The 16,617-nt window shown below is 57.1% G+C and overlaps 1 protein-coding gene across 8 annotated transcripts in view; it reads right to left on the reverse strand.

Annotated features, from left to right (window-relative positions):
• SMG6 (SMG6 nonsense mediated mRNA decay factor) overlaps nucleotides 1-16,617 on the reverse strand; it is a 119,104-nt gene that overhangs the window by 16,880 nt on the left and 85,607 nt on the right. For 5 of the 8 annotated variants that reach the window (XM_072882552.1, XM_072882544.1, XM_072882545.1 and 2 more), the window contains exon 14: nucleotides 1,848-2,024. The exons of 2 other annotated variants lie outside the window; for them this stretch is intronic. In XM_072882552.1, the coding sequence (XP_072738653.1) occupies nucleotides 1,848-2,024 (177 nt within the window). Of the gene's footprint in view, nucleotides 1-1,847; nucleotides 2,025-14,468; nucleotides 14,696-16,617 lie in introns of those variants that run through there. One more of the 8 variants, XM_072882548.1, reaches the window with a different exon arrangement.

Genomic DNA, 16,617 nt, shown 5'->3' on the forward strand with positions numbered 1-16,617 from the left:
CGGCACAGTGACCATGGGCCTTCCCAAGCCCTGCTAGTACCGATCTCCCTTTCTCTGCACAAAAGCCAAGGGTTGTGATGGGTCTGGGAAGAGCTCCCAGGTGGGACCTGGGCAGAAAGACCTGCTCTGAGCCCCCAGAGGGCTGCAGGGGATGGGTCCTGCACAAGAGGATCCCTTGGAGGGATAAGAGCATCGCTACACTCCGTGCCCTGTGCAGGCTGCCATGGCACATGTCAGCAGGAGTGACTCAGGCAGGAGCTCGCAGTCTTAATTTAGAACAATACCAGCACTGCACAGTTGCATACTCTATCATTTCACCCGGACCGCACACCTGCCTGGCCACAGAACCACGTACTCTTCTCTCCTTGTGACTTTTTAGCCATGGGAAGGAGGAAGACAGAGACCTCAGGCTCACTTCCCTCTGCCAGGACAGCCTGGACCACAGGGGATGGGGGGATGCTGCCAGAGGGCCAGCGTCATGCAAGGGCCTCGGCGAAGGGCGTGTGTCAGATGCAGATGTGCTGCGGTGGGTTGGGATCTGCTTGCCCAGGCTGGCGGTGGTCACGCCGGCAAGCTGGATGCTCCCTTGCACTCAGAGCCCAAGGAGGAAGCTCCAGGATTGCGCAACAAGCACACGCAGAGGTTCCCACAGCTCAGCAGAGACTGTGGGGACGGGGCAGGAGGGAGCTATCCTCCATCCCATGTTTGGTCAGAGCAGAAATTGGAGGGACCTACCCAACAAGAGATGTGCTCCGGAGAGCAGGAGCGTCCCTGTCGTGACACCGGGTGGAACCTAAAGATCCCCACATATCACATGCTCTTGGCAGTGTCAGCCTGAAAACCTCCTGCACCGCCTCCAGAAGAGGACAAGGGTCCAGGTCTCCCACCTTACAGAGACGTCTCTTGCTGCCTGGGGTTTCGCTCGGAGCCCCAGTGCAAAAAAACCCACCTAAAATCTGTCCCCTGCTCAGCTGGAGCCGGGTGCTGGGACGAGGAGGGTGCCGAGCATGTTCTTGCTCTGGGCTCCTCCAGCTGCCAGCTCCCTGGGGCGCACGGGGCCACGGGCCACCCAGTGCCGGCAGAGGCGAGGTGCTGTCCCCTGCACGGGGCGATACCCTCCTCCGGCTCTGCAGCTCCTGGCCCTGGCGCAGGAAGGGGACCCGGAGTGAGCCTGGGCAGTGTTGGGCCACCCAGCTCCCCGCTCCCAACGCCTCTGCCCCTCTCTCCTGTTTCCCTGGCCTTTCCAACTGCAAGATTAAACAGAAGAAAAGAGTCAACCTGCAGAGCGGCTGGCAGGGCCCTTAAACACACACATGGAGCCTGGAGTGAAGCAAGGCCTACAGGAACAAGCAAGGGCAGAAAAACAAGAGTTGAATTCCTTAATCACATCAGGATGTGAGAGGCAGGGGAGGGACGGGGCGCCAATGTCAGCTCTTCCTGTACGTGTGCTGGAGGCTGGAGCTCAGGCCTCTGCCACAACGAGCTCCATGGCTATAAACTTGATCCTGAAGCTGAACCCTGACACCCCCTCGCCCACCTCCTCTCCTGGGGCTGCGGCGCTGTACGTTATTAAAGCTCCCCCCGCTTCGGGTATGAAAAAGCAGCATCTGGAACTCATAGCAGCGGGCGAGATAGAGGCAGGCGGGTTGGACTGGCAGGAAAGGGCACGAGTGAAGTACACTCGGGAGACAAGGGCTGTGCACCATTTTCCCCCCCCTCTGCCTCTCCCCGTAAAATGCACACGCAGCTACGCCGGCTATAAATAGCGGGAGCTGCAGGGCAGGCAGAGGCTGGGCCCCACAGGGGTGATTCTTCCTTCACCGAGGCACGCTCTTCCCGCACGGTACCTGATCTTCCAGTTGTTTTCCCTCTTGGCTTCCCATTTCCTTTCCCATGGCGTCTGGGACGGGTGCCACTGACACATATTTTCCACCCTTGAATGCCAGCAAAGGCTCTTCTTGTCCACAAAGGGCTTCCAGGAAATACTTCAGAACTGTGACCCTCTTGCAGTCGGCTGCAATAACCTACGGGGTGAGGACGAGGGGGTTGGGGAGAGGGAAAGGAAAACAAAGTCAGTGTAAAGGGGAGGCGGATGGGCAACAGCCAGGGGGAAATGTTCAGGGCTAGAAGGCCCAGCGGGATGCAGGCGGCACCGTGGGGATGTGCGGGGTGCCCCTCTTCTTCTAAACAGGAATGGAAGGGGTTTGCCCATGCCTTGGAGCCCACTGTCCCCAGGGAAAAGCAGGCAGGCGAAGTCAGCACCGATCCGTATCCTGTCCTCCCCCTCCGTGTACCCCAGGGCCGTGGGGCTGCCGGGGGGCAGCCAGCCCCCTGCCCAGTGCCACCGAATGGGGGGAAGTCCTGCTGAAGCGTGAGAGATGAATGACGTGGCCTGTCCTTACTGTTTCGTTCCGGCTCCATCGCCAGAACCACCCCCCCCGCCAAAAGCTGGGGAGGGATGCAGGTGCGAGAGCAGGCAGGTGGGGGCATTTGAGAAAAGCCAACCCCCTCCTCGTCTCCAGCCCGACCCCGTCCCACGGGCCCATCTCACGGACCAACTGGGGAGCCCCGTCAGGGAGGCTGGGACGGATCTGGCCAGAAGGAAACTCAATAGCTTGGGTAATTATCCAATTTATGAGGCTCTCAAATGGAGTTTCCAGAGTGCGGGAGCCCGGTGCCTCCACGGCCCCGTCCTGCACAGCACAGCCTCTGCTGCCGCCTCCACCACGACTGGCCTCGGCTCAGACCTCGTCCCCTCGCAGCGGGGCTCCGCACCTGCAGAGATCTCCCCTGGTGCTTCCTGCTGACCGGCGTCACCCCCGGGGAGCCACAGATTTATAGGGAGAAAGTCAGTAAATGGGAGCTAGAAGTGCTACATGCTACTGAGACAAAGTCCACGTTGATGCCCGAGTTCCTCCTGCCCCCCCAAACTACCCTGGTTTTGCTCTGCTTGTACAGAGCAAAGCAGCCTCAGAGACCCCCATCCCAAAAGGGTCCCCGCAGGCTCCCAGGACCAGGATCCTGAAGCCGGGGAGAGGGCCAGGCCCCATCCAGTTGACTCAACCAGATGCCTTGCAGCCAGGGACACTGCCTGCTCTCCTGCTGCACGCTCATGCTGTGCGATACCAATGCCGCATGCCCTGGCCCTGGCTTGGCGGAGACCGGCTCGTCACCTTGCCATGCCGCCGGCGGTGCATGCCCCCCTGGACGGGGCTGTGCCGTGGTGAGCAGAGGGCTGGCAGTGGCATGCAGCCCCGCTGCACCAGGCTGCCGTGAGAGGAAACTTCTGCTCTTCCACAACGCTGCCAGTTTCCTCTCTGCGGGCTAATTTTAACCACCGTGTTGCTGTAGTGCGTGTCAAAAAACTGACCCTCCTCTGACCTCCAACCTCCCACCCTGGCTACTGCCTGAGCGAGGCACCCTCATGCACCAGCAGCCAGGGCCACCTCCATTTGAAGCTGCCCCCTGGGACCTTGCGTCCCCCTGTACCTGCACCGACAGGCGGAGGGGGAGGAAAAGCCCCTTCCTCCCTGCGAGAGGCTGTCGCTGCTGCGGAGAGGTGGTGCAAGCAGGGTGATCGCAAGAATGTAATATTTCAGGGAGCAAGGGACTCGTAACCACTGATTCTGCTCCTAAAAAACGTGTCCTGCGGGACAGAGGTGAGCAAAGGACAAGGTGACGCAGGCTCAGCAGCCCCAGAAGCAGGTCGGGCTGCTGGGGACCCTCTTTCCCGGGAGAGCCCTTTGCTGCTCGGGACATCCAGCCAGGAGCAACCCCGGCAAGTGTCACTGCAGGAACATTTCCATCCTCCTGGCTTTCCTTTAGGAACAATTCTGCGCAGGGGAAAGTCAGAAGGAAAGAGAACAAGAGCAAAGAGGGAATGGCTGTCATGGGAAACATCCCTCCTGAGAGCTCCGAGCCGCAGCGGCCCTGGGGGAAGTGGTAGAAACCTCACCGTCTGCTTCATCCCCTGCTCGATGGGCTAACGCTGCAGAGACCTGGCCTGACTCACATGGGGTGACTTCAGCCCAGGGATTTTCCACTCCTGGTATCTGCAGTTCCCTTGTGCCCAGGCTGCTGTGCGAGCGAAGCACCCGCCACCGCCGGCACAGCTGCGGGGATGTGCCTCGGCAGCATCGGGGTTGAGCTCCACTGCCAGCAGCCACGTGCCGTGGGATGCCAGGATGCGGCTGACAGCAGCAGTATCAGGGAAGGGGACGCAGGAACTGTCTGGCTAGCTGGGGAAGGGATGGGCACCCCATCCTGACACCATTCCCGAGGGATTTCTCAAGACACCTCTAGAAATAAAAGCCATCGCATCTAGTTTAGGACCCATGAGGTTTTCATGTATGCATGAAGGGCTGGGCACTGACACAGCTGCAGCGCAGCCATCTCTGCACAGCAAAGGCTTAAATCTCGCTGTCAGAGCCTCCTGGACTGGGAATGATCAGGCATATTGCAGAAGAGCTCCCTTCACCCATGGCTGGGGCTGGGGACAAGGGCAGGTGGGTTCACTCTTTCCTCCCCTGAAGAAGAAACACGTAGGAAACAGCAGAATTCCTGCCAAGCCAGCACAGCCCGATGCTTAAATTCAGCTCATCTGCTGGGAAGAAAAGAGCCCAACTGAAGGCCCATGACATAATGCCACAGCAACTCTTCTCATGAACACATTTTTCCAGCCCACATGAATGAAAAACAGAGAAGGAGCAAATGCTCTGCACATCCCCGTCACGTGCAGCCCAGCTCGAGGAGGACACGGCAGAGCCCCGGGCTGCCGGCAGCCAGGCTGGCCCCACTGCAGGGCAGCCCAGCCTCTGAGATGCTGGGAAAGAAGTGACCTGTGACTGGTACCCAGGTCTCTCTCAAACAGCGGAGTGGGACCTTGCGTGCCGCAGAGCAACCCGCTTTTGTCAGAAACTTCCTGTTTCAGAGTGGAAACGCAAGTGCCCGTGGCAGCGCCAGGATGCCCGGGGCAGCGGGGATGGCCGCAAAGGCGCTTGCCGGCTCACGTGGCGATTCCTCGCTGCCAGAGCGGGGCACGGTGAGGATGCCAGGAGCTGTGCCCACCCTTCCCGAAGGAATGGTCAAGTACAAAATGCCACTGCGTTGGTGTATTTGGTGATGTGGCAGCAGACACCCCAGCCCCGGTGGGTAATACAGCCGCCCCGCGCGCCCTTCCCCCTCCGACCGTGCAGTGAGACAGCAGGAACTGAAAGCCTGGCTTCAAGTCATCGCTGGGTATTAAAATAGGCCTGACACGCACACAGCCGCTCTCAAAGGAAAACTGAAACTGAGAATTGCTGAAGTGGTCTGGTGCCCCCGTCCGTGACCCGGGCTCAGTTCCCCAGAGGCGCAAGCGACCGAGGCATCGCTGAGCCCTTCGCCGCTGTGGTGCCTCTCGGGGACATGTGGCTGGCGACCAGGCACGGGGTGGAGGTGGCTTTGGCTGCAGCAGCCCCGATTGCCAGCCTGATTTCATCAGGCCCGGAGACAAGAGGTTTCTAGTCTCCTGCTGCATCAGGCAGGCTAACCACCAGCTCCCAGCACCAGGCTGGCGGCTGCTAGGGCACGCTGACGAGGCTCATTAGCGCTCCGACTGCTAATTCATGGGTCATACATTAACATACTAATCATTGAGTAAGACACAGCAGGACACACATTAACACACGCTAACTGCCTGTAGAGACCCACTGGGCTGCGCATTAACTGTACCAGCTGTTGTATTTTCAAAGCCACTTTGCAGCGCCAGTGCCACCGGGACCTTGCGTGTGTCACCTCCTGCCAGCAGCGAGCAGGGTCCCCAGGTCTAATGAGGGGTCCCTAGATCTAACGAAGCTCCCCTCTATGGCCTTGGCTGTATTTTCCCCCTGCAGATAAAAGAGGCTGAAGGGAAAAGCTTCCCCGAGTGCTGTGTGCTGCTCTTCAACGAGAGGAGAGCAGAGCACTCCCGCACGGGGCGGCCGGCACCTGGCCCGAAGGAGACGCAGCCCTGACGCCAGCACGTGTCCTCCAAGAGGTTTAAGGGGAGGGAAGGGACTTGCTCCGAGAGCTGCGAGTGCTGTGCCCGGGGGGACACGTGCACCTGGTGCTGGTGGGGTGACACCACCAGAAACCAGCCCCGGTCTCACTTTGGCTCAGAGACGTGCCTGGAGCAGGGGGGACAGCCCCTCTGCCCCCCACCCCGGCCCCGCCAGCCCTGCTGCTCCACACACGGCTCTCCCGCAGCTAAGCAAATCGCTGTCACACCCACCGCCGCCTTCAATCAACTTTTACAACTTGTTAATTTTACGCAGCGTCCTAAAGAGCAAATAACTAGGAGGCAGGAATGCAGACTCCTTCAGCTAGTCCAAAGAGCCTCCAGCAGCCAAGCCAGCTGGCCAGGGGAACCCCGCTCGGCCGTGGGGACCTGCCACATCCTGGGGGGAACTTGGTCTGGAGAGGGCTGCCCCGCGCCTGCGGCAGCCTCTGGCAATGCCACGCTGCTGCCGGCGGTGTGCAGAGGGATCCCGGCAGCTTCTCTCTCGGCAAAACCTTATAGACTCTGCAAGCAAAGAGGAGGCAGCGGCTTTGGAGAAGGGTTTGCTTGGAGGACGGGTTGCCGTTGCCGGCTCTGCATTCCTGTGTGCGAGGGGGAGACACGAGCACATCCTGACAGCTGGATTCAGAAGGGGAAAAGGACATGAGAAGTTTGAGTCATAGCACGGAGAGATCCCATCCCAGATTCGGAGATGGGAACGGGATAGGACTGGGACTCAGAGCCAAGCTCCAGCACGATCCAGCATGGGGATAACACTGTTTTTTGCCACATCGGTTTAAACATGGCTTAGCTGAAGTAGCTGAATGATGCTGAAACCAAGTGAGCCCCAAACAATCAAAACCACGCAGCATCTACATGGCCCAGCTGAAACATTTGCACTGACCCTGCTAAAACATCCACGCGGGCTGTGACTAAATGCCTCCCAGTGCCCCGTGCCGCCTCCTCCCATCCCTGGGGAGCCAGCTCGGAGGGCGGCCCAGTGTGCTGGAGGAGGAGCGCAGAGGAAAGCACCGGGTTTGGTCTCATCCCTTCTGGGTTTTCATCTCGCAGGCTCGCACAAAAGCTGGTCTGGGTTTAACCCTGGACTTATCACAGCTCAGCTTCTCTGGGCTCGTTTCCCAGCCAGGATGTGGCCCGAGGAGCCTCTCGCCCTGCCCAGCCCCAAATACAGTTTTGGAGGGGTTTGGCCACCTGGGTAGGGAGGACCAAAGCGTCCGTCACGGCTGGGCAGCAGCACTCACAGCTGGATCTCAACCCTGGTTTCTGCAGCTGAGAGCTGACTTCAGCCACGGCTTCTCTCAGAGAAACTTCTGGTTTTGACTAATCCCACAAGCAGGCTTGGTGGACGTGGCTCCCACATGCCTACAGCTCCATGCGTGAACTGAGAGAGCAACTGTGGCTGCAGTGGGGCCCAAACCGAGGCACTATTGGCTCCGATGTATCTCGCTGCTGCTGAGGCTCTGCAGGATCCAGTGCTGGCATGGGCAGCACCTAGCACCAACCAGAGAGCATGCATGGGGAAAGGATCCACCATATCCGTATCTGATGCTCCATCATAGCATCACATTACAGCGGGTGCATCAGAAAACGCCCAGGGAAGACGGAGAAGCTCAGAAGAACCGCTCCAGGTGCTCTTCCCCATTGCCACTGCTGGAGAACCACTTTCTCTGCAAAGCAGGGGCTCCCCAAAGAGAAAGCGTAGCCGTGTCTTAGCCAAACCTCTCTCCCAGCACCCTGAGCCTCGCAGAGGCATGGCTCCAGCCTCTGCACTGGGGCACACCGTCTCAGACGACTCATCAGAGCACATGTGCTCTTGGCCTGGCAAACGTCTCTGTCTTTCCAACCTCGGCCACGTAGCTCAGCCATGACTGGCCTTTAAAACTGGAAAGCAGCATGGAAAGGCAGCCAACTGCCCACCATCACTAGGGTTTGCCAGGCTAAGACCAGCCTTGCTTGTCCCACACAGTGATGCAGAGAAGATGCACGGATCATATAAAGGTGCAAAGCTATAGATCTGAGCTGAGTCATCCGATTTTTGATGTCAGAGATCAGAAGAAGCCCTGAGTAGCCTGCACAGATTCCTACCATGAAGGTCCTCAAACTGCACCCAAGGCACTGGTACCCGTCACCGCTGGTAGCTGTAGGACATGAAGGTGAGACCCAGCAATGCGAGGGAAGCTGGGAGCAATTCTGGGGCTTGGAGCCTGCTCTGAGCAAGCCTTCCCCAGAGGAGGGGATCCCTGCACCAGCACGCCGAGGGAGCAGCCCTCCCCAGAGCTGTCTGCCTGCCAGGGGCCAGTTCTCTCTCCCCGACTGGCACCTAGTGGCTGTGGGGCAGGAATACAGACTGAATTTTTACTGATCTAGGCCAGAAGACACTTAAAATTCCGTATAGAAACCCCACAGGTCCCAGCCTACGTCGCTGAAACCCTTTGTGCTGCGGCACAGCCTGGCACTGCCCTACAAAACATCTCGCAGCTCCTCCAGACTCTCAACGCAGCAACTCCTCTCATCTCTTCCCTTCCTTGGTGATGGTTTACCACGGGATTGGGGAAAGCTGTTTGTCTACCCCAAAATACACCCGAGGGTGCTGCAGGAACCTTTTGTGACTTGCGTGGAAGAGTCAACACCAAAGTCACCTGAAGCAGATGCTCTGGATGGAAGGCCATCCTCCAGACCCCTCTTGAGGTCCTGTGCCCAGGATGACCTGGAGGGCTGGCTCCAGACCAGCCCAGGACCAACTGCTCCTCTGAAGCGTGAGGACCTACACAGCCCAGAGAGGAAAGTTTCTGATGGTTTCCAAACCAAGCTTTTGGCTTTCACTGACGCTTGGAAAGACTTGCCCTGATGTCTTATTCACCTGTTAAATGTGCTAAAGAACCTTTTTGTTGGTTTATCTCTAGTGAGCAGCAGCGTTTGCAGTAGGGAGCAGTTGGCTCCAGGCTGCATCCCACACCTTGTAGGTAGGAGGCGGGTGGCCGGCTTATTTACTTTTACCCCCACCAGCCCATTCCTACTGGGCAGCAGCAAAACGAGAGAAAAGCATGACTTTAGGCTGGGTGAGAAGTCCCAGAGAAGACAACGGGGTACAGGAGGTCTCCACAGAGTGACGGAGATGTTTCATCTGGTTTGTGAGGGTGGCTCCTGCCTAGTTCTCATTGTGCCCTCAGGCATCGCTGCCAACAGCTCAGAGAGCTACGGGCTTACCCACATTGCAAAACTGTTGCCTCCGGCAAGATGCTGCAGGAATTTCTGCAGGAATTTCCATCGGAGAAAGCATTTGCTTCCACTCCCCTGTGGCCACGTGCCCCAGCGCTGGGCAAACCGATCCCTGCAGCTGTGAAGTATCTGGGGCATTTCTGCTCTCTGAGGTGAAGCCTCGAGCACAGGACCACACATTTCGATTGTTCATTGGGAAAACAAGGGGCTAAAAAATCACAGCTTTGAAAGAGGCCTGTGAAAGAGGCAGATGACTCCGGGAGAAACAGCGAGTCAGGAGAAACAGCCAGGCACTCCTTGTTACAGCCATCTCAGTGCCCTCCTCTCTCCCACCACAGCTCCCAGCACATCCCCAAATTTCCCAGGGGAAAAAAGAGAAAAATTCAGGCCATAGAGTAAAGCCAAGACAAGTCCGAAGCAGCCCGCTCTGCTCCTCCCTTGCAGATCCTACTGGAACACTAACCAGGGAAGTCCAGTCCCTCAAAGCCCGCCCCAAGCCCGTGGTGCCAGGCTGGGGAAGAAGGCAGGCAAGATCCGTATCCTCAGCGAAGCCGATATGGCACCACTGTCAGCTTTCGCAGGGCATGGGCTGCTCTCCCTGCTGCAAGAGTCTCCAGCCTTTTCCTTTTCAGGGACTGGGGGAATTTATTTCCTCTGCCATTTCGGAGGATGCCTGCCTTGCCAGAGATTGTTTTGCAGAGTTAAGAAAGATAAGAAAGTGGTTAGCAGGCTCTTTGGTGGAGGAAGGGAGGATTGCTTAGTAAGGGAAAGGGGACCGCTCCGCTCTCGGCAGGCACACGCTGCCCTTCCTCTGAGGCCACCGCTCCAGGAGACGCTGGCGCTGGGGACAAGGCCTGTCCATCCCCACACCTCTCCACCCCCGGCCTTTCTCGGGTACATCTGCTCGTGGGGACACACTGTGCTGGTGACCAGAGAAGCTGTTCCTGTGCCAGGGCTAGGATCTGTCTCTCCTGGAATTTGGGAAATGCGGCTGATGAATGTTCAATCCAACATCTCGACTGCAAATCTCCATGTGCTCTTGCAACAGTAAGAGTCCTTTTTGCAGGGTACATGGAGAAAAAAAAAAAAAGGCAGGAGCCAAGTCCAGGCTGCCCATGCCATGGGGAAAACGCTGTGGTTATCTGGCAACCTCTCTGTTTCAGAAAGCAACTCCTGAGTGGCGGCAGGAGGGAGCTGGCCTCGCCGGGGTGTTCGCACGGAGGAAGCCATGAAGATGCACAACTCCTGCTGAGCGTGTCCGTCCCCAGCACGCCAACGCATTGCAGTGCTATGGGGAGGTTCAGCTCAGCCCCTCCGGACCCTACACCCACCCCTCACCCAGACACCCTCTGAGCAGATAACGGCATCGTGCACAGCAGTGGGGCAGAGCGAGAGTTTTGCTCTCGCCAATAGCATGAGCTCTTTCGCAAAGACTTCCCCATGGAGACAACTGACCCGTGATTTGGCCCACAGAGTAACTCAGTGATTCCTGTCCCACGGGACAAGACACCAGTGTCTGGGGTAGCAGAGGGCTGAAACGGTGGGAAGCTGGGTGGTGGAAGGAAAAGAGTTACAACACAGGAACGGGGGAGCGGGGATGAGCTTCTACCATACAAAAATAGCAAAAAATGGTACAAACCAGAGCTCACCCTTACAGCATCCACCTACCCTGCCCGCAAGGTCCACCTCTCACCCTTCCAGCATGAACTCTGCTACAGGCAGCGAGGAAACCACCGCATTAGCCGGTAACACCCATGGCATGGTGGACTTCCACTCCCGGAGGTGTTAACAGGCTGCCGTGTCTCTTGCAAACCTGACTTCTGACCTCGGCAGCGGGAAGGAGAGGAGAGGAGAGGTAAGAGCTGCAATATTCTGCTTGGTCCTGGCAGAGCCGGTCAGGAAGCCATTTCTGTGAGTTTACACAGCTTATACGTTCTCCATGCAGTTCCTGGACGCCTTCCATCGTAGATGAGAGTTTTATGTCGAATTTTAAGTTTGACCACAAATATTTAAACTTCCTTGGACCACAAATGCTGTATCTTCTTTGTGGTTTAGTTGGCACCAAATGAGTATTTACAGATCCCTATATGTCTGTCTGTCATTTAAATATCTCGCGGAGGTGCCAAAGGCTTAAAAAGTGGAGGGGCTCCTCGGGCAGACCCTCTGATTCCCCCTCTCTGCCCCTCATTACTCGGCGCAGGCAAGGGAGAGGTGCAGACGCTGGCCAAGCCCTTGCAGAGGGCACAGCTGCTGCCGGTCTGAGCATTTCATACTTGCACTCTATTAAGCTTGCTTTTCAGAGAATGTCATGTGAGATCCCACCGTAACTTCCACAGCTCCTTGCCCCGGTGGATATTTGAACTGGGATGAAAGTCTTTGGAATTTTCTCCTCTTGTTTTAGGAAACTGAGTCTACAGGAGACTGTTTTAATGAGAACCGCTAAAACCTCCTAAAGCAGGACAGCTCCCACCTGGCTGCTGCTCACAGCCTCCCCACGGGTGTTTTCACTTCCTCAAACACAAGCAATTCTCAGAGGGTGACAATCCAGACCTGCTGAACTGGGCTCCCACTCTAGGGAAACTGGTTAGAGTGGTTAGTCTCAGTGGCAGAATGATACCAAATTCAGGGAAGGCCGTTTGGCCAGGAAAACGCAATCAAATAAACACCGTAAAAGGTCCCTCCTAAGCACCCCGTGCCAAGGGAATTCGGTGTTGCCGTTGCACGGAGCTGGATGGGGAGCAGAGAGCTGAGGGTCCCTGAGCTGACGCCCAGCCGGGTTGGTGAGTTACGGGGAGCGGCAGCCCAAAATGTGAGTTAACACATGCACGCCAGCTCGAGTCAGGTTGTGTGTGTTTCATTTCCTTCAGACTTTTTAGTCTAGGACACAAATTGGACGCTTGCCCCACCGATTTTAGGGGAACTTTTGAACACGTAGCGGTGTGGTAGATGCTGCTCCTGCAACGCTGCTTTTACCAGCCCAGGGACCCAAGCCACCGGCCGGTCGTGGCAGCACTCGGGGAGCTCTTCCGCACGTCCCACCATCCCTTGGGAGCCACAGAGCGATTGCGTGCCCGGGGCAAAAGCTCCAGTGACGGCTACCCACATCAGAGGAAACAGATACCTGAGTCAGAGCAATGCGATGAGAAACCTCCGCTCTGCAAACCAGAAGCCAGACTGAGCAACATCAGTGCCAAGCTGCCCCACCGCTGCTCCGCACGCCTCGCTGGCCCCGGATGCTGCTGGGGAGCTCTCCGGCTCCCCTCAACTTTGGAAGAGAAGCAGCTTTGCTTTGAACTAACAAGCAGGCAAAGCCCACGTGAAAGGGCAGCTAGCGGGGCCAGGGCTGCTGCGTGCAGGGAGGAGTTCCTCCGACCGTTGGCTCCTCCGTCAGGGCCGCCGCTAAATTCCCTTGAAAACAGAGGGTGGGGATATGGAAGGCAATGTAATAACACCAGAAAAATGCCACCACAGCTCAGTCGGCTGTGACACCACAGCCCCAGAGATATTAGCAACACTGGCATTTCCACCCACCGCAAGAACCACACTGGCAGCACGCTCCCGGCAGCTCGGGGCAGGGCGGGAAGCAGCTCACACCACTTCCAGCAGCCACTTCAGGGAGGGACAAACGCTGTATTTTGCTTTACAGCGAAATGCTGCCACTTAGGGGACTCCCGATGACGTTCTTGTGCCTGAGAGCCCATGTCCTCTTCCAGGAGGGGCTGCTCTGAGCGAGACATGATCCGTTAGCCTACCAGAGAGGTAACTCTATGCACTGGATGCAAGCTCCAGCCCGCGCGGATCCTGCTCTGCCTCTAAGGAAGCAGCGAGCACAGCTCTGCTACTTATACCCAATACTCAGCTCTTTTGGCAGATGATTAATGGCCCGAGTCTTGCAGTCGCTTACTTCCAGCCAGGCTGAGAGCTGCAAACACACCTAGGGAAGGGAAGGGAAGGGAAGGGAAGGGAAGGGAAGGGAAGGGAAGGGAAGGGGGAATTGGAACGGCGGTCTGTTGGGGAGAGGAAAACTATTCGCTGCGTCTTTGTTTTCTGCAGAGCTCCTCCTCCCGGGAGCGGGATGCTGAGCGCAGAGCAGGGCCCCTGCCCCGAAACTGAGGAGCTGAACCAGAACAATAGGGTGGGGACTCTGGATGGGCCCCGACAAGTGGGGTGGGCTGGAGCAGGGGCACCGATCCATCCTTTTGACTTCATTCACACTTACAGCTGCATTAGAGACATTTCCTGAAAGCACAGTAGGAAGAGAGGGGTATTCGCTCACTCCACCCTCCATCTAACACTGTCCTTGCGATCCAGCCGTGCACCGAGAGCCAATTTTGGCCTCTGGCAGAGCTGCAGGCCAGACATTACAAGCGCTGGTGCGAGCAGCGCAGGTCCCCACCCGATGAGCAGCACGCAGACTTGGAGCAGAGAGGAGGGGTGCTGCAGCCAGCAAAAAAACCCCCACGATGTAGGGAAATGCAGAGCGTTTGAGCGTGTCCAAGGTGGCCCTGAAGTCGACAAGGAGGTGTCAAGAGTGGGATGTGAGCGTTGGGCTTCGGGACAAGGAAAGGTGCAGCCACCGGCCGACGCCACATGAAACGAGGCAGAGCTCCTCCCACAAAAGAAACGAGGGGAGCGACAGCTCCGCTGCACGGGGGCCTTGAGGCAGGATCCATGCCACAACGCTCCCACCCCAGGGCAACCGCACCGCTGGGTCTACAGCGCGTCATCTCCTGATGATGACATGACCTGCAACACGGAGCAGCAGATTGAAAACAGCGCGGCAAGCCCTGCGCCTGAGTCACCGCAGCCCGGGAGCCCGCGCATCGTGATCCTGCATGTGGAGCCTGAAAAACAACTTTTTTTTTTTTTTTTTCTTCTAAAAAACAAAAAACCAGCCGCCCTCCTCCAAATCTGGAGTTACTCAGCCTGACTCACACCAAGGCTCTCCTGGCACTGCCGGCAGAGCCTGTGCGTACCTGGAGTGGGCTGCACAGGCTGTGCTGGTGATACTCGCTGCACCGCACACCTGGAGCTGCGGCACTTCCCCGAGTGCCTGCGACACGAGCTTGCTGCAGCCAAGCTAATTATTTTCAGCTTCAAACTTCGACCATTTTTGGTGAATCCCCGAATTAAAAAAAAAAAAAAAAGGAGACTATACTTTTTTTTTTTTTTAAATGGGAAAAGTATTTCTTTCATTCTCCCATAACACAAATCCAGCAAACATGAAAAACATGAACCCAAACCAAAGCTCAGACATCACATCTGGGGAGAGACCAAGCATGGAAAATTTTAATCCAAAGGTTAACGTTTGGGAAGCTCCGAGTGTGTGAAAAGAGGGGTTAGATGGGTGCTGCTTCGTGGCTCGAACAGTTGTTGCCGCCAAGTGGCGGCTTTCAAACGGTGCCTGCCTGCCCCAGCCCAGGCACTCGGGGTCAGAAGCTAAAATAGAAAACAACTGAAATCATTGCAAGCAAACAAACAGTCAGATCAGATGCTGGAAAAGCCAAGCAAGGAAGAAGCCAGCAGCATAAAACGCAGCTCGAGCCCTGTGGCTGGAGAGAGCCTCCTGACTTGCCCTGGGTGAATCGCACCAAACCACATGGCAGCGGTGGCCCTCGCCACTCTCTCTCCGGCTCCCCCGAGCTCTCCTGTGCCACCTCCGCAGCTTCAAGGTCACTTGACATCCCTGCGCCACTCCCGTCCCCACTGTCACCTCCATCTCCTTTGCTCGCTGCTCTGCAGGATCACGCTCCAGTGGTTATCGCATCTTGGGTTTTTTTCCCACCCCGCAGCTTGAACCTTCGCTCTTCTCACCCAGAACAACCATCTCCAGCCCAAGGATAGAGCACCCTGCTCTTGACCTTCACCTCAGCCCCAGCTGATACACCTCCCTGTACCTGCCCAGAGCAGCGTGTCCCTGCTGCTCTCCTGCTCGCTCCTGCCTTGCACCCTGAGCTGCCGGGCTCCCGTACCCTCGCTCTCGCTGCAGATCTGCCCTCTGAGCTCATCATGCCCCCGTTTTCCCCACATCCTGCCTCCAAAATGCCTTTGTCTTCATCTTCTGCATTAGATTATGCCCTTTCCAGACTGCTCCTTCCAGACACTAGAAATCTCTCTCCCCCCAGCTATAACAGAATAGCATCCTAATTGCCTTTGTTAGGGATGGGGCCATGCTTGTAAAATTGCCACGTCTGCTTGCAGGGCCGTATCAGCAATAACAATAGCTTAAAAGCTACAGGAGTTATAGCATCGAGCCCTCCCACACTTAACTAAACACAAAGAGAAGGGACCATATGTCTGCAAAGGCAGCCACGTCAGGTGGGTCGGAGCCCAGCTCCCCGGGCTCCCCGGGGGTGGGAAGGGAAGGCGCAGCACCAGCAGGCGTGAGAGCATCCGGCGGAGCAGCACTGCTCGCTGCGGCTTATTTACAGCATCCAGAGGGATGCCGGATGGGATGCTTCCTGGGATCAGCCAGGGCAGAGCTGCTCCCTAAGGTAGCAGAGACGGGCTTCAAAGAGCCGCAGCATCCCTGCCCACGGGCTGGGCTCTTTTCCCAAGCGCACGCTTGCCAGAAGAGCTGGGCTGTTTCTCCCCTCGCACAGCCAGCAGCCTCGCCTCGCTGCCCGCTGCGCCCTGCCTGGCCTGGGAGCAGCCCCAGCTCCCGGCCCTGCTGCATCTGCCCACCCAGGGGTGCTCGGGAGGAGCAGAAAGCTGAAGTCTCTCCCAGACACAAGGAGACAAAGCAAGCTCCATCCTGGGCTGAGATGGACCACTTTCCATCAGTGGAGAGGTCCGCTCACGCCAGCATACCTGGGTCACTATGGCTGGCAGGCCACCGCCACCTCCTGCAGGTCTCCAGAGTGCCACTCGGCAAGCCCAGAAGCTCCTTCCCAGACAAGTGCTTCCTGGAGCCACGGGAAGGTTTGATTTTCAGTACATTGCTGAGGGATGCAACAGACAATGACTGTGTCCTGCTGCAGAGGGAGGAGGAGAGTGACATCTCCCAAATAGTTGGGCTGTCATACATTGCTCCCCCAGGATGGTGGTGCTGGCCAGAGAAGCACGGTAAGGAGGAGAGTTTGGATGGATGATGGGGTTCAGCTCCAAAGATGCTAATTTTGAATGGGCACAAAGCTGCTCAAGATGTCAGACACAGCCAGGCTGCTGGGGGACACAGAGACACTGGCCAGAAAAGGGGAGAGGGGGAACTGTCAGTTGCTAGCAGAGAATCTCTGCAAAAGGTGCAAAAACCATAAAGTAGCGCAGAAAAATGTGAATGGTCATTTAATAAACCATTGGACAACCCAGCTCCATTTTTGTGCCTTGCTTGGCTGAGACAGGACCCAAAAATCCAGGCACCT

This window comes from Ciconia boyciana, chromosome 17, assembly GCF_034638445.1.
Source record: "Ciconia boyciana chromosome 17, ASM3463844v1, whole genome shotgun sequence".
In the NCBI taxonomy this organism is placed as follows: domain Eukaryota; kingdom Metazoa; phylum Chordata; class Aves; order Ciconiiformes; family Ciconiidae; genus Ciconia; species Ciconia boyciana.